General features: G+C 39.5%; 1 protein-coding gene across 3 annotated transcripts in view; it reads left to right on the top strand.

The window, feature by feature from the left end:
• The window catches only part of sugt1 (SGT1 homolog, MIS12 kinetochore complex assembly cochaperone), a 104,079-nt gene that overhangs the window by 38,657 nt on the left and 47,490 nt on the right, over positions 1 to 17,932 (top strand). For 2 of the 3 annotated variants that reach the window (XM_034183815.1, XM_034183816.1), the window contains exons 7-9: positions 15,785 to 15,810; positions 16,024 to 16,049; positions 16,828 to 16,924. In XM_034183815.1, the coding sequence (XP_034039706.1) occupies positions 15,785 to 15,810; positions 16,024 to 16,049; positions 16,828 to 16,924 (149 nt within the window). The remainder of the gene's footprint in view (positions 1 to 15,784; positions 15,811 to 16,023; positions 16,050 to 16,827; positions 16,925 to 17,932) is intronic. The other variant, XM_034183817.1, reaches the window with a different exon arrangement.

Genomic DNA, 17,932 nt, shown 5'->3' with positions numbered 1-17,932 from the left:
AGTAGAGACCGTGAAAACTTGCCAAAACAAAATTCCATATAATCCGTGTCTTGCTACGTTTAAGCTGCGTGGAATTAATAAACGCAAACTGAATTTCAGACATTTTATATATATTACTCTGGAACAAAGACGACAGACAGTGTTCAGAGCAAAAAGGAAGCAAATTGCAGCTCATGATGATTTCAATTGAAAATAATAGAGAAACAATCTGAGCTTCTTCTGGCATTTTTACATAAAAAACAATGACAATGTCTGTAAACCCAGAGTGTATTCACAAGAGTTTTAGGCGCAATATTCAAAGGGTTTAATGCTGTTGTCCGTGTGGAGCCTGATCAGAGCGTCTCAAATGCATTTCTTCTCTCGTAAATGTACTGAGATTACCCATAATGCACCTGTCCACACTAAAACCTTCAAAATTAGTGCATTAATTTAAAACTAAAACATATATCAGATAAAACTTCAGACATTACGTTAATTTAAATAACTTGTCCGAAATTAGTTTGGTTAAAATTTTAACCACAAGTTAAAACTGTATGCCTCTGGATGACTTGGGTGATATTGCCAGCACATCAGTATGGGGTCAAAAGAAATTATCTTTTTTCTCTTGTTTTTTCTTTCTTTTCTGTAACCAGTTCTCCTTTGCTCGCAGAAGATAGAGCGGAGCGGTTTTTCCTGGAACCAGCTTTCCTCTGTTTGCAGAGGATAGAACTGTACATCCGCTACAAAACATTTAACAGGTAGGTACTCAAATCTTGGATTTCAGACTTCATAAATGTTTGTAATTGTTAAGCTTTGTTCACCAAGCCTGCAAAAATATGTTAGCGGTCTAAAATTTATAGGAAGATAATTAGTCCGCTGGTGGTTTTCAGAGTTATCTGAAAAGCTAATCCAATAATGAAAACATTAGCTTTGATAGTTAGCGGATTAGCAGAACTGTGCCCACCACTGCAGCTAACATTAGCTTAGCCTTTAGCTATAGAATCAATCACTCAGTCAAACTGAGTGAATGTTTTATATTTGTAAATTTGTTAATAAATATTTGTTTTTACCAAATCTACACAATAGTTTTTTCTTTAATTGTTAGTCCTCTAACTACAAGAACAGTCTCAACTTTATATAACAGATTTTTTATTTAACTATCTACAACCCCTGGCAATAATTATGGAATCACCGGCCTCGGAGGATGTTCATTCAGTTGTTTAATTTTGTAGAAAAAAAGCAGATCAAAGACATGACACAAAACTAAAGTCATTTCAAATGGCAACTTTCTGGCTTTAAGAAACAGTATAAGAAATCAGGAAAAAAAATTGTGGCAGTCAGTAACGGTTAGTTTTTTAGACTAAGCAGAGGGAAAAAAAAATGGACTCACTCAATTCTGAGGAATAAATTATGGAATCACCCTGTAAATTTTCATCCCCAAAACTAACACCTGCATCAAATTAGATCTGCTCGTTAGTCTGCATCTAAAAAGGAGTGATCACACCTTGGAGAGCTGTTGCACCAAGTGGACTGACATGAATCATGGCTCCAACACGAGAGATGTCAGTTGAAACAAAGGAGAGGTTTATCAAACTCTTAAAAGAGGGTAAATCATCACGCAATTTTGCAAAAGAGGTTGGTTGTTCACAGTCAGCTGTGTCTAAACTCTGGACCAAATACAAACAACATAGGAAGGTTGTTAAAGGCAAACATACTGGTAGACCAAGGAAGATATCAAAGCATCAAGACAGAAAACTTAAAGCAGTATGTCTCAAAAATCGAAAATGCACAACAAAATAAATGAGGAACGAATGGGAGGAAACTGGAGTCAACGTCTGTGACCGAACTGTAAGAAACCGCCTAAAGGAAATGGGATTTACATACACAAAAGCTAAACGAAAGCCATCATTAACACCTAAACAGAAAAAACAAGGTTACAATGGGCTAAGAAAAAGCAATCGTGGACTGTGGATGACTGGATGAAAGTCATATTCAGTGATGAATCTCGAATCTGCATTGGGCAAGGTGATGATGCTGGAACTTTTGTTTGGTGCCGTTCCAATGAGATTTATAAAGATGACTGCCTGAAGAGAACATGTAAATTTCCACAGTCATTGATGATATGGGGCTGCATGTCAGATAAAGGCACTGGGGAGATGGCTGTCATTGCATCATCAATAAATGCACACGTTTACGTTGATATTTTGGACACTTTTCTTATCCCATCAATTGAAAGGATGTTTGGGGATGATGAAATCATTTTTCAAGATGATAATGCATCTTGCCATAGAGCAAAAACTGTGAAAACATTCCTTGCAAAAAGACACATAGGGTCAATAGGGCCTGCAAATAGTCCGGATCTTAATCCAATTGAAAATCTTTGGTGGAAGTTGAAGAAAATGGCCCATGACAAGGCTCCAACCTGCAAAGCTGATCTGGCAACAGCAATCAGAGAAAGTTGGAGCTAGATTGATGAAGAGTACTGTTTGTCACTCATTAAGTCCATGCCTCAGAGACTGCAAGCTGTTATAAAAGCCAGAGGTGGTGCAGCAAAATACTAGTGATGTGTTGGAGCATTCTTTTGTTTTTCATGATTCCATAATTTTTTCCTCAGAATTGAGTGATTCCATGTTATTCCCTCTGCTTGGTCTAAAAAAGTAACCGTTACTGACTGCCACAATTATTTTTTCCTGATTTCTTATACTGTTTCTTAAAGCCAGAAAGTTGCCATTTGAAATGACTTTAGTTTTGTGTCATGTCTGTGATCTGCTTTTTTTCTACAAAATTAAACAACTGAATGAACAACCTCTGAGGCCGGTGATTCCATAATTTTTGCCAGGGGTTGTAGTAATGACCTTAAAATAGAAACATGCTGTTTTGTGTTTCTTTGTATTTTAAGAAATGTATTTCTTCACTTTTCCCACATCAGGAAAATTTCAATATTTGTCATGCAGAAAACCTAGTAAATACCGATACACTTCAGGACTTGCAGTGATGGAACTGAACACCAAACCTGAAGTCCAGAAGTAGGAAGAGAACATCGCACAAGATCGGTTTTTGCACATCGCGCAAAGCTTGTCATTGAAAATAATGGGTTTTTAGAGTGATGTGCGCTGCATTTGTGTCCTCGGTGTGAAAGGCCCTTAATCCTGCCATTCCCTGTCTGTCTGCATGCTCTTTATGGGTAAATCTAAATTCTGGGTAAATGCTTCATATCTATCAAGTTGGAAAGCCAACATTACTAACACTAAAAAGTGTTAATAAAGTACAGTTATTTTGCCTGCAAGTTAAAACTTTCTTTTTATAAAGTCATTTGTTTTACAGTGTGTAGAAAGACAGTAAGGAAAAAAGAAACAAGAAAAAGGCACAGATGGGTGAGAAAAAATAAGCAGGGGAAGAGGAATCATCATGACAATACTTTTTTTTTTTTTTTTTTTTTTTTTCTCTCCACGATACAGGCCAAAAACCTTTTCACATAGGTGTACAATAAGCATTGATTAGGGTATTAGGGGGGGATTTTACTCAAGCAAACAACAAAATAAAGCACATTTAGTTACCTAAGTAATTATTATTAACATCCTGTTGTAGTCGGGGACCACTTGTTTGAGATGATCTGTCCATTTTCTCCAGTATGTGGTGAATTTGTCCATGCACAGATTGAAGGAAAAAGTCAGTTTTCCATGTCATATATTTCCTTCACAATTCCAATCCACTCCTGTTTCGATGGGGTCTCCTTTGTTAGCCATCTTCTTGTAATAGCTTTCTTACTGGCTGCTAACATTATTTTAATTAAATAATTATCCATAACATTGATCGTGGGGGAGATATTACCAAGATAATTTGTGCAAATATGTTTAATTTTAAAGCCTACTATTGATTTAATTTCCTCCACTGCATCCTGCCAGTAGGATCCTATAATTGTGTAGTCCCAGAAAACATGGAAATGATCTGCCTGAGCATTTCCACACTGCCTGAGCATTTCCACACCGTCCATAACTAGGCTGACCTTTCTGAAACTGTTTCATTTTTGGAGTAATAAAAAATGTAATTACATTTTTCCATGAAAGTTCCCTCCATTGATCAGAACTAGAAGTGCTCATTTGAGTTTTACAAATGTTCAGCCAATCATCTTCTGATATGGTTATTTTTGCTTTGTTTTCCCAGTTGGATTTTATGTAAAGAGTAGAAAACCCATTGTAAACTGAGTAGATTCAGGTAATCAGTTTCCATTTTAGTTTAGATTTGTACGTGTCAATCAAAATGTTACTTAAGACAGAGCTGCCTTGCTCTGTTGTTTTTATATCACATTTGTAATAAGCTCTAACTTGAAGGTATTTAAAGAAGTCTTGATTTTCTAAATCATATTTGTCTTTAAGTTTTTGAAAACGGTCTCATCTCCCATTATCAGAAATAAGACAGTATGATGTGATACATTTAGAGAGCTTTCGCTTGAAATGCCCAACCATTTGGGCAGGTTTAAAATTTTCATTGTGTGTCACCCATCGTAATCATTTATTAGGATTTTCCAATTTGTTTTTAACGACATTCGCCAAACCAGATATTTAAGTGTTTTTGTCCAATCACTTAAGTTTTTGTTTATGCAGTAAGTATAGATTTCTGTCTCCAAGCAAAGTATAGAGGGGAATGCCCAGCTGGCTTAATTCTAGATTTTTCCATTGAGAATTGTAATATGGATTGCACAAAAAGATTAGGTGTCTAAGATGTGCTGATTTGTAGTAGTTCATTATGTTTGGCAGAGATAATCCTCCTTTTTCTTTGGGCAGTTGCAGTGTTTTATATCTGATCCTCGGTTTAAGGCCTTTACATATGAGCCCAGATAGCATTCTCTTCCTCTCTGTTAATTGTTTCTCAGGTATTTCTATTGGTATGGGCAGAAAAAGAAAAAGCAACCGTAGCAGGATGTTCATTTTAACTATATCTATTCAGTTATACAGTAGTGTTCAGAATAATAGCAGTGCTATGTGACTAAAAAGATGAATCCAGGTTTTGAGTATATTTCTTATTGTTACATGGGAAACAAGGTACCAGTAGATTCTCACAAATCCAACAAGACCAAGCATTCATGACATGGATCAGTTTGGATATGTCAAAATACTTGAAGAGGTCATGTTGCCTTATGATTGAAATGGGTGTTTCAACAAGACAGTGACCCCAAGCACACTGTTAAAGCTGTGGTCACAACCTGCCGTACTTGCACGTGCGTGCAGTCTACTTGCAAAAATGTGGGCTAAATTTGGAGATCTGTACGTCGTAAGTACTGCCTCAGTACGAATTTATGAGCACGCAGACACGCCATAGAGGTTTTAGTGCATGCAGAACGTTCGCTGCAGTCAGGCTGCGGATTCACCAGCAGTACAGATGACGCACGTTGTGAGTACTGCCTCAGTACGGATTCAAAGCAGCACGTTTTCGTTCAATTACTTTTGAATTAACCAAATCCGTACGGAGGCAGTAGGCTACTCACCACATACTATGGAATTAAATTGTAGGTATCAGATCTTGAAGATTGTGATACACATATATAAATTAGAATTAAGTTGAAATTTAAAAAGCTGGTAATCAAGTGTGTAGTGAATATATTCCTCTATCAGTGTTTCACACCTTGTGTGATTTTTCACTAACAGGCTGGACATGCTCATGCATCGCCGACACCGAAAAACACCTGGCCCTCCGGGTCCCGCTCATAACACACACATCAAAAGAAAAGCCGACCCCACACACACACACACACACACACACTGCTTTATTGTCAACTCTCTTTATCGTTACACTCCTAGAGACGTGCGTTTGTACGTACTCCCTCCCTCCTCTTGCTACTGCCTCTGTACGTTTTCACAAAAACGTAGTCGCCGTGGCATCTGCAGAAAATGTACGGTGCCATTAAATGTAGAGCCTGTCTTATGTTATTTTATGTCTCTGGTTTTAAGGAACCCAGTCTGGTCTTCATCTGTTATAGAAGGGATAATATTTTCTAATCTTTTTGTGATTATTGAGGCGTACAGTCTAAGTTTAAAATCGATATCGGACTGTATGAACTGCACTCAGATTTATCTTTGCCCACCTTAGGAATTACAGAGATGATGGCATGTCTCCAAGAAACTGGTGTTTCTCCTCCATTAAGTGTAATGTTAAAGCATTTCAATAGTGCTGGTGATAGTAACTCTCTAGATGTTTTATACCATTCTGCAGAGTATCTGTCCTGGCATTTTATTTGTTTTGAGTCTTGAGTCATTATCCAGCTCTTTTTGTGTTATTGCATTCATCATTATTTTATTCTCTTCCAGCCCATTGGATGATAGATCCAGTGAGTGAAGAAAATGTGTAATACTTAAAGAATGGGCTCCTTCTGGTTGTGTATGCAGATCTTTATAGTAATTTTCAAAGGAGTTTTATATTTCTTTTAAGTTGACATATTTTCCCAGATTGTGTGTCCTGAAGCCCCGCCACACAGGAGCCATTCTGACACGGCAAATATTTTCATAATCCGACGCAGTCGGCAGAAAAAGAGGTGTGGCCCGAATGCGTCTGAACTGCCTCGTGCACACCTGGAGAATGCAGCCCAAACATATTTCAGACAACAGTCAAATGACACAGAGTGCTGTCAGATGGCACCGACATCAAATCTCCGCTCGGCCTCATATTCCCAGCGCTAAACTGACCTCTCATCAGTGTGTGTCTCACATGACGGAGTGTGCGCGTGTACATGTATAGAACAGGTGATTCAAGTGATGAGTATGTGTCCACTCAGCTGCGCGCGTGTGCTCACAATGGCTGAAGGAGCCACTGTGGACGGTGTGTGCAGAACAGGTGATCAAAGCAGTGTGTGAGTGTGTGGCTGAAATGTTCTCTCAGCTGTGTGTATATGTGTTCATAAACACTGTACCAGCCAGTCCGCGTGCGCACGTGGGGTGCACATCTGGTGGGACTCCTAACTACTGCTGATTTGTGCTGTCAGTGCGCAACTTTCAGACAGAGTCAGTGGACTTTCTCTTTTTTTTTTTTTTTTTTTGTCTTTTTTTGGTGTCATTTTACTTGATACACATCTTAACACAACTGCAGTTGGATTATCGGTGTGGGACGCCGCTTCACATGGGATTAATTATATCAGAGGTGGATTATGCTTTTGTCATCTGATTGGCAGCACACAGCACAGCGGAGTGAAATGGGCCGGCTGGAGATGAGTGACATGTTCATCATGTGCTGGGCAAACATTTCCACATCATACCTGTTACAGCGGTGACATCCCGGTTACAGATTGCGTTGCTGGGTGCCACGCCGAGCCTCAGACGTGCACAGTGCCAAATACAGTAGTGTTCAGAGTAATAGTAGTGCTATGTGACTAAAAAGATTAATCCAGGTTTTGAGTATATTTCTTATTGTTACATGGGAAACAAGGTACCAGTAGATTCAGTAGATTCTCACAAATCCAACAAGACCAAGCATTCATGATATGCACACTCTTAAGGCTATGCAATTGGGCTATTAGTAAAAAAAAAAAGTAGAAAAGGGGGAGTGCACAATAATAGTAGCATCTGCTGTTGACGCTACAAACACAAAACTATTATGTTCAAACTGCTTTTTTAGCAATCCTGTGACTCACTAAACTAGTATTTAGTTGTATAACGACAGTTTTTCATGATTTCTTCACATCTGCGAGGCATTCATTTTGTTGGTTTGGAACCACGATTTTGCTCATTTACTAGTGTCCTTGGGGTCATTGTCTTGTTGAAACACCCAGTTCAAGGGCATGTCCTCTTCAGCATAAGGCAACATGACCTCTTCAAGTATTTTGACACATCCAAACTGATCCATGATACCTGGTATGCGATATATAGGCCCAACACCATAGTAGAAGAAACATGCCCATATCATGATGCTTGCACCACCATGCTTCACTGTCTTCACTGTGAACTGTGGCTTGAATTTAGAGTTTGGGGGTCGTCTCACAAACTGTCTGCGGCTCTTGGACCCAAAAAGAACAATTTTACTCTCATCAGTTCACAAAATATTCCTCCATTTCTCTTTAGGCCAGTTGATGTGTTCTTTGGCAAATTGTAACCTCTTCTGCACATCTTTTATTTAACAGAGGGACTTTGCAGGGGATTCTTGCAAATAAATTAGCTTCAAACAGGCGTCTTCTAACTGTCACAGCACTTACAGGTAACTCCAGACTGTCTTTGATCATCCTGGAGCTGATCAATGGGTGAGCCTTTGCCATTCTGGTTATTCTTCTTTTCATTTTGATGGTTGATTTCCGTTTTCTTTCACGCGTCTGTTTTTTTTTTTTTTTTTGGTCCATTTTAAAGCATTGGAGATCATTGTAGATGAACAGATAATTTTTTGCACCTGCGTATAAGTTTTCCCCTCTCCAATCAACTTTTTAATCAAACTACGCTGTTCTTCTGAACAATGTCTTGAACGTCCCATTTTCCTCAGGCTTTCAAAGAGAAAAGCAGGTGCTGGCTTCATCCTTAAATAGGGGACATCTGATTCACACCTGTTTGTTCCACAAAATTGACGAACTCACTCACTGAATGCCACACTACTATTATTGTGAACACCCCCTTTTATACTTTTTTTTTTTTTTTACTAATAGCCCAATTTCATAGCCTTAAGAGTGTGCATATCATGAATGCTTGGTCTTGCTGGATTTGTGAGAATCTACTGAATCTACTGGTACCTTGTTTCCCATGTAACAATAAGAAATATACTCAAAACCTGGATTAATCTTTTCAGTCACATAGCACTACTATTATTCTGAACACTACTGTACATGTTATTACGTGACCAGCATTTCCTTTGCCTGATCGATCTCGGAGCTCAATCAACTGCGATCATATTGTTTCAAATGCTGTTTTGATGTTGTCAGAATATGTAAATTGCAGTCAGATCATCAGATTATACATGAATCTCTGTCGGATTGGAGTCCCATCTCCATGGTGCCCGGAGAATTATGAACATGTGCGTCACACTCGGGGCCGTTGGCCGATTTTGACCAACTGTGTTGACTTCCGCAGATGGCTGTCATAATGTTTTTGCAAATGAAATCCGGCACCTTTCAGATGTGCACCAATTCATAAATCTGACACCACTCTGCGTGATTCCAGCTATATGTGATGGGGGTACTAATTTTATAGATGGATCTTTCCTCCTGTTACCTTATCATCCAGGCTAACAGTTTTTTAACTCTTGGCCCATTATCGTAGTATCTTTGTTTTATAAACTTAGTTTTCTTCTCCTCATGACTATATCGTATAGTTTCTTTAAGCCTTGTGTAATGAGTTTTATCTGATCTAATAATTTTGAATCATTAAGTTTTATGTGTTTCATTTTTACATTTTTTTATTTCCTGTAGAAAGTCTTTTGTTTCCTTCTGTTTCTCCTTTTTTTAATTATATAGGTTGTCCCCTTATTACTGCCTTGGCAGCATCCCATACAGCACCTGGAAACACTTTATTAGTATCATTTAGTTCTGAATAATCTTTAAATTCCTTTTGAATAAATTGGTTGCACAAAGGATCATTTAATAAGCTTGCGATATTGTATTTTTTTATTTCAGTGTCCAGATGTAGGGATAAGTATTCAACTGCGTGGTCTGAGATCTCTTTGATTCCTATTTGACACTTTAGAATTCTGTGTCTTTCTGAAGTAAACATGAAAAAAGTCAGTTCTTGAATGTACATTATGAGGGTGTAGTGCAGCAGATAACAGAAGTTTTGCAGAGGAATCCTTCAGATCTGGTTACAAGCACCAAAGTTTGACTGTGTATACCTTTTGGTACATATTTTAGAAAAATAATGTTAGCCATTTGAATTTTCAATAGGGAGCCCAGTAGGGGTCAATTGAAGAACTGCATAGGGGTCAAAAAAATGTTCCAATCATATTGAAAGCTATACCACATTATGTGTCTGATCACGAAGATTTCCAAAAGGTGTAGTTTGGACTATCTGTGACTGAATGTTCTGGAGTTATGGGGTAAAAACAGAAAGCATGGCAACAAAGGCCACTTTCAATTTGTACAGGGGTCAAAAGTTAAAGTTGCTCCAATTATAGTAAAACATGATGGAAATTATTGGTTGAGTTAGTAGGATTAGTTAGTCCAAAAAAAAAAAAAAAACACTCTAACAAAAAAACTTCTGATAGATCTACTCTTTAAAATAGTTAACATCATTAATTAATGATGTTGTTTTTCTCCCGTTATCACTCACGAGTACATGACCTGCGGGTCATCGTCTTCTGAAATGTAATGGCTTGCTGGAATCTCCAGAGGTTCCCTTTGGCTCTGTCAATGTCCGTGGCCCGGTTCCATCGTCTTGAGGACCTGCTGACCTGCCATGGTTTTCTCTTAGTATCTTGCAGGATGTCACAGCTGTCTGGGGTGCATCAGTGGGTGCATTGCCCTCATCTGGTTCTTTGTCAGCTGTTAATATCCCCTTCTTCAGCATATCATCCATTGCTTCTTCTGTAGTGTTGTACCTGGTGGATCATTCTTCATAAAAGACTTGGAATTTTGTGGGTGTTTGGAATCTGAGTTCCCGTTCTTTTAACACCTTCTTCAATTGTGGGTATTCCTTCTTCTTTTTTTATTTATAACTTCTGATGGGTAGTCATGGTCGAAGTGGAATCTTCTTCCATTGAAAGGCATCTCTTTATTATGTCCACCAAGGATGTAGTAAAATCATCACTGTTTGTTTTTTTTGTCTGTCTGCTGTAAGCCTGTATAAAGTCAAATCGACTGCACAGATTTTGACTAAACTTTAACCACACATACATATTAGGCCATGGAAGACTCCATTAAATTTTGGAGGTGATCCGGATCCGGATCCAGGATCAAGATTTCACTTTATATAGGCCAGGGGTGGGCAACCTGTTCCAGAAAGAGCCATGAGGGTGCAGGTTTTCTTTGCAGCCACTGACTCCACCAGGTGATTTTACTGATTAATATCACTTTGAGCAGATGGAATCAGTTAATCAGTGAAATCACCTGGTGGAGTCAGTGGCTGCAAAGAAAACCTGCACCCTCATGGCTCTTTCTGGAACAGGTTGCCTACCCCTGATATAGGCTTTGAAGGATTAAGTTTAAAAAAAAAAAAACTACTTCACGGATTGTCACCAAATTTGCACGACAGATAGATATTAGGGCATGGAAGACTCAACACTGAATTTTGGAGGTGATCCGGATCCAGATTGGCGGACATCAGAAATCTTGGATTGCTCTCGTTATTCCATGTGGTTCTCAGTACTAGTTCCTTGGTTTTATACATGAGGAAACAAGCTATAATGGTTCTCGGCGTGGCGTGTGGTGGTGGTTTTGGTTCGAGTGACTGGTGACAGCGTTGTATTTTAAAGTCAGTTGCAACTCTGACTTAATGAACTTTTCTAGAAATACACATGCATTGTTCTCCTCCTCTCATTCAAGAATCCCAAAGATGTGGAGGTTATTTCTAAATCGGTTAACTTGTACACAATATGCTCTTGCTCCATCAAATCCTGGAGAAACGCATCCTTCGCATTAATATTCCACTCCTCCACATCGGCCACTCAGTTCTCTACTTCCTCCATCCTAGCCTCTGTGTTCTGCACTGATCTCATTCACTTTCTGGTTGACTTCCTCTTTAAAGTACATGGCTCTTCCTTCATGCCTTTTGATAATCTCACAGAATCCGCTCAGTTCCTTTTTCAGGTCCAAGTGTCTTGCTTTTATGTCAGCGCAGATAGCACCTATGCTAACTTGTAGGGCATCCATCTTAGCATCTGTGGCAAAACGGATGAGTTGTTTTAATCATTGAAACAAACAGGAATAATAGATCATACTTCCTTATATCATACTTACTGATGCAAAAGCTTTGCATTTTGCATCACTACTCTTAGCTTCATAGTGGAGTAGAGCAGAGAAGGATTTTCTTTCACCAAAACAGATCAAATCCAGGCTTGCATCTCAGATGTACCTTCTGGCAATTTGTAACTAAACTTTCAGGTCTTCTTTTTAAGAAAATCCTCCTCTATACCACTTCATCATAAAGATGGATAACTGGTGATACAAAATGCAAAGCTTGCACTGTGCACAATTTCTCCAATCACAGCCTACTAAGCCTGTAACTTCTCCTGGGTTGTATAGGTGTCTTGGTGGCTTTCCACACTCTTCTACTTCTTGCACAGTCACTCAGTTTTTGAGAAATGTCTACTCCATGCAGATTTACCATGGAGTGCCATACTGTTTGTATTTCTTTGTAATTGATGTAAATAAAGTCTGAAACATATATTCAGTGGCAGCTTTACCATCAGAGAGCCTTGTCCAAAGCCACCACAAAAGACTCCAAGCTGTCATTAATGTTAAAGGGGGCAATACACAGTATTAAGAACAGGGGTATATAAACCTTTGATCAAGTTCATTTGGGTAGTTCTCTTGTCATTTTGATTTAAAAAGAGGAAACACAGTTGTTTGACAGTTAATTGCTTCACCCAACCACTAACCATGAGTGAGAAAAAAGTTTTGTATTGTCATTCATATTCTCTTAAAAATGGCCCAAAAAAGCAAAAATTCTGCCAGGGTATGTAAACCTTTGAGCACAACTGCACGTGTGTGTGTGTGTGTGTATTTTATGACTTTATTTTGACACGAAATACACTTTTTCTGAAAGAGTGACCCAGTGGAGAAAAACATACGGACCCTTCTTCTTTTGTGGCTTTGCAGCCGCCGCGACGCTCCGCCACAGGAAAAACACCTCTGTTGGAAGCCTTAAGGACAAGTTGGAACATGTCCAGCTGTTAAACAATTTCTCATATACTCACTCCACTGAAAGCCATCAAAAGCCGCCTGGATTTTACAAATGGTTATCAACACGGAGGTGTTTTTCGTGTGCCGCCGCACCGCGCCGGCTGCGTCCCGACGCGCGGACCCGTCCGCACGTCTTTCATTAAAAAAATCTCCTTTAACAGTGGAATATCCGGATAAAATGCTGAAACCGACTTCTTCTGAAACTTCTCTGTTCTCTCACGACGTCCTGGATCAATAGAGCCTGAAATGTGGAGGTTTTCAGCTTGAAACAGGCTGACGACGGCGCCTGAGAGTGCTGCGCGACGTCTTGCACCGTGGGAAGTCCTTAAAGCGACAGTATCACCTCAAAATCTCTCATCAGCCGTTAAAATTTTCACCGAAAACCAGCTTAATTTTTTGAACCGTGTCCACTTCGATGTGTCTCACAGGTTTAGAAAAAATTTTGATCAAACAAAGCGCCAGTCTCTCAGCAACTTCTCAGACAAAGGAATTCCGACAAGGGGCTGGACGACTCCTCCCACAAGGAGTGTTCACAGGCGGATGACGTCACCGACAGGCGTGGAAAAACTCACGCATGCGCACGAGGGTTCAAGCATGTCTGACGTAAAAACATATGAATGAAATCCATATAGTTTTTGAAAAAAATAAAAAGGACCTATACTTTATTGACAGCCCTCGTATATTTTGCTTGCATGCTGAAATCATCCTGCATCAATTTTGTTTGTATTTTGGTGAATTTCATAGACTGCAGTACAGCTGGTGCTCAGGATGTGTGCATTTTAATGAAACTATGCTGTATGTGCATTTGGGGGTTTTCCTGCTGACTGACATAAGTAGTCGGGCTGCAAACTCACATGGTGTGATTTAGGAATTTACTATGGGGCAGTAACTTGTAAGCATACATTTCACATGTAAATATAAATAAAGTCACTGTTTTGTACCACAAATGTTGTTTTGATAGGTTTTAATATCTTTAAATGATTTACACGTACTTGCATGAAGTTCCAGTATATTTCAGAGCTCATCGCAAGTTAAGGAAAGACATTTAAAGAATATTTTGGTATTTTCAGTGATATTTGTCTAATGCTATGGCATTTATAATAAGTACATATGCTATAGCACGAGGCAGGTATTACTGAAAGAAGGTTTACACAGACAGATTTTTATTACAGTCAGGTTTCCACATATACCAACATACAAAAATATAAAATGGAAATTCATGAAATTAGGTCTCTCTAGTAGCCCCGAAATGCCTCAAAAATGCTCAAAATCTGTGGGCCCCCACCAGGGGCAGCTCCCCTGGACCCTACTGGGGGCCTACGGCAACCCCGGTCCCCTGCTGATTTTCAGAGTTTTTTTTTTTCTTTGCCTATTTTCATCCCTGACCACGGACACAGGAGACAGTCTGAAAAACAACAAAGTAGAGCAGCAGAACAGAGCAGAGTAACAGTGGCGATCTTCCAGCGATCAGTCACACCACATTGTCATCCTCATCTGCAGCCCTAAAATTAAACAACCATAAGTACAAAAATGGCTGACACAGGAAGCCAAAGCCACCACTCGCATACTGGTCACCACGACGTGGAGCAGTGCCTCAACGTCACACGACCGCACCTGACGGCAAACAGCGATCGGCGCAGAGAACGGCAAACTGCCTACAGCCACGCTCACATGACTTTCTGTGAGACAAAATGCTGAAATAAGCCACTAACAGATGAGATGCAGAAAACTCCAGCTGTCACCATCCCCACCTGTCCCCACAGGAACACAGAGTGAAAGGCCCAGCCCATGACACAAGCCCAGCCTCCAGTCAGAGAGACAAACACTGACTGCCCACTTGTATACAGCATTCTCCCTCCAAGATTGGCTGAAACCCAACACCAGCTGAGAATCATCAAGGCCAATCACTTCAACCTGCTACACATGCACATTGGCTTCACCTGTATCGACGTGTCCTGTCGCCAAATCCTCGTTTTTCTCACTGTTGTGACTTGTGGTCTTAACTTTGGTTAGTTGGTATTTCCCCATTGAAATTTAACAGATAAGCACGCCTTAGTTGACTCTAAAATAGGGGAAATGTCAGACCATTCTGTGATCTCTGCATCTCGCCGCAATACCCAGTAGTCTTTGCCTAAAAGTTAAACAAGTTATTGCTGGGGGATATGAATACTTAACTCACTCGATGCCATTGACTCTAAAACGCGTCTTTTCCGATAGTAACGCCCCGCGCCAAACATGCGTCATCGAGCCAATTTCTTTTCTTTTCTTTTCTTGTGGTATGTTTGTTGTTGACATGGACATATAACTCAATTTTCTATGGGTCTTGAAAAAACACTCAGATGCTGAAGAAATCCTGGCACTGGGATGTTCTGAACTTTGAAAATGGCTGGCACTCAATGAGTTAATAAGGTAGGGGGAAAAAACTCCAATAAAATTAAGAACTTCTATTGTAAGATGACAACACACAAATCCAGTAGTATCTCAGAGATCTGTCTGTCTTGCTAAAAACTCATGTGGCTTTCTGTTCAGAAATCCTCACCCACTGCGTAGGAGAAATCTGTTGTATGAGCTGAGGGCTATTAAACTCAGAGATGACAGCAAACATTCACTCAAACAAAAAAAAAAAATGTAATGGCAAACAAAGCATTTGTTTAATAGTCATAATTCCCACTTTACTGTTGTGGAAGAAATGTAAAAAGGTTTTTGGTTGTCACAGCACTTTGGTTTTTTAAACTCCAAACACCAGATTCTACCAAACTGTTGTGAGGAACACTGTAAAACGTAATGTTGGGACAACTAGTGGGATACCATTAGTCATTGACTAGTCAATAATTAATCTTGAGACTAAATGAACACAGTCAGATCTAACCAGTAAAACTCCCTATTGGCTTTAATTAAAAGAAAACATGTTCCACTAAAGACAAAAACAAACAAACAGATCAATCAAAAACAAGACAGATCCACATCAGAATTTATTTATTTATTTATTTATTTTTCTGTTTGCAGAGAAACAGAACGGCAGCATTAACGTGGTAAGTTTCTCTGCACAACCACCTGGGGGCATTGTTGTTCTCAGCTTCAGTAGAAAAAAAATGAGTGTCTGTGCTTGGGTTTGTGTTTCATACAGGATCCCTTGTTAACCTATTTCTTTGTTCATGCTTTATTTTGTGACTTGCTGTTGTGGTTCTTTGTCCATTACCACATTTTGCTAATTCTTGTCTTATCTTTGTGGCTGAATAATCAAGCAAACACCAGCAGCTCCAAATGTCAAGTAAGTATTTGAACATAAATATATGTTTTTAGTGGAATTACACTGCAGCAGGTTTGAATTTATTGTTGTATCATTTCAGGTTTTTTTTTTAACAGCCCTTCAGTAGTTTAAAGAATGAACATTGTAAACAAAAATTTAGAAAATATAACTGTGAGGTGAAATATACATAAATTTATTAATTTTGATTGTGTTGAAGTGACGTCATCACAAATTTATTGTTTGTAATGGAGACTGCCCGAGTTATGTGTGCTGCCACTTACTGGGTAAAAAAGTCACGTGCCACCACAATGCATTCTGAGAAAAAGGTCGACATACCCTGCTATATGGGATCGAGTCACTACAATTTTGTTTATCTGGCGTGTGTGTAAGGTAATTTACTGGTGTTAATGGTTCGTAGACAGCATGGTTTCACACACAAGCACAGTGAAAAAGCTGGATGTTTGCGTGGGCATGTTGAGTGTCTGCTTCTCCTGTTTGGCATCTTTATAATCAAACTCCCCAAGACCCTCATAGCTACCCTCTGCGTGTTCTATGAATGCGAATAACTCTTGTTTTGTTGCACACATGTAGTCCTTTCCTAGGTAGAATTTCTTGCAGTTTTTTCCCCAGTTAACTTTGTTAGCATTACATCGGAAGTCGTGTTGGGATTTGTGTCGACTAGTTGCCCGCATGGGACATGTATTTTTACCCACTAGGTGGCGGCACACATAACTTGGACAGCCTCTATTGGGAGAAAGGGCTTTGCCTCGCTTGTTCAGTGGTTGTGTATTTCTTTCAGACATGACTGGTACCAAACAGAATCTCAAGTCATTGTCACGGTCATGGCAAAAAATGTACCCAAGGATGGTGTTTGTGTGAACTTCACAGAAAACCAGGTACAAACACTCATAAATACAACAAGAGCTTGGAGATTATGTGACAAAGAATAAGCACATGTATGCTTGTGTGTCTGAAAGAGAAGTGGCATAGCTCGTGTGTGTGTGTGTGTGTGTGTGTGTGTCCTCAAGGGGGCCTATTAGATAGGTCTCATGCTAACACACACACACACACACACCCTGGTACTTGTTGGCTGTCTCCCCATGGATCCAACTGTGCCTCCAGTGGTGCCTTGTTAACATTGCCCCCAAAGTACAGATCTAAGAACAATTTACCCTCCCTGGTTTCTCCCACCTCCTAATTGTCTTTAGATAGAAGACATAACTGGTCTAGGATCGGCTACGCATCCCTCCAGGGACCCAACTATTTCTCTCTCTCTTTCTGTTTTTCTTTCTGCCGTTCCCATTTCTCTTTCCCTCTCCGAGGGGTAGCTGGAGGGCACCCCAGGGAACAGCTTTGTCTTTCCTAATAGAATAACAAACTGAGTTTACAGCATTTCAAAAGAAATGGTTCAATTGCTGAGAATTATGCAGTCACTTATGTTTCCTCTGTGGTGTGAAGTATAGATAAGTTCATATATTTTTTACGAGGTCAGTATAAACAAAAGAAATTAAAGATGAAAGGCAGTTGTTCCACTTATTTTCCCAAGTGACTGACTGTGCAGCAACTGTATACCTACATTGTATGAATTCAACTGAAAATGAATATTAAGTCTTTGATAGTTTTATGGAATTGTCCCAAAGCTACTGCAGCTAACTTTCTAAGCTTTTATCTCTGTTGAATTACTTCTTGCTTTAATTTGTTTGCAGTGAGGAAAATGAACTGTTAGGTGGTTTGTTGCAAGTGATTAGGTTAATTAGAAGTGATGCCAATAGAACTTGGCTTTAAAAGTACTCTCACACAAGGCATGTGAGCGGTAAGCATTTGCTTGCTGTACTCGCCATGCACATGCCTGCACTTGCTGCCAGCATGTGTGCGCCAATCAGTGGAGTTTAACATAGTGAGTC

Source organism: Thalassophryne amazonica, chromosome 12, assembly GCF_902500255.1.
Source record: "Thalassophryne amazonica chromosome 12, fThaAma1.1, whole genome shotgun sequence".
In the NCBI taxonomy this organism is placed as follows: domain Eukaryota; kingdom Metazoa; phylum Chordata; class Actinopteri; order Batrachoidiformes; family Batrachoididae; genus Thalassophryne; species Thalassophryne amazonica.
Note: the sequence above shows the minus strand (reverse complement) of the source record. Positions and strands in the feature narration are given on the sequence as shown.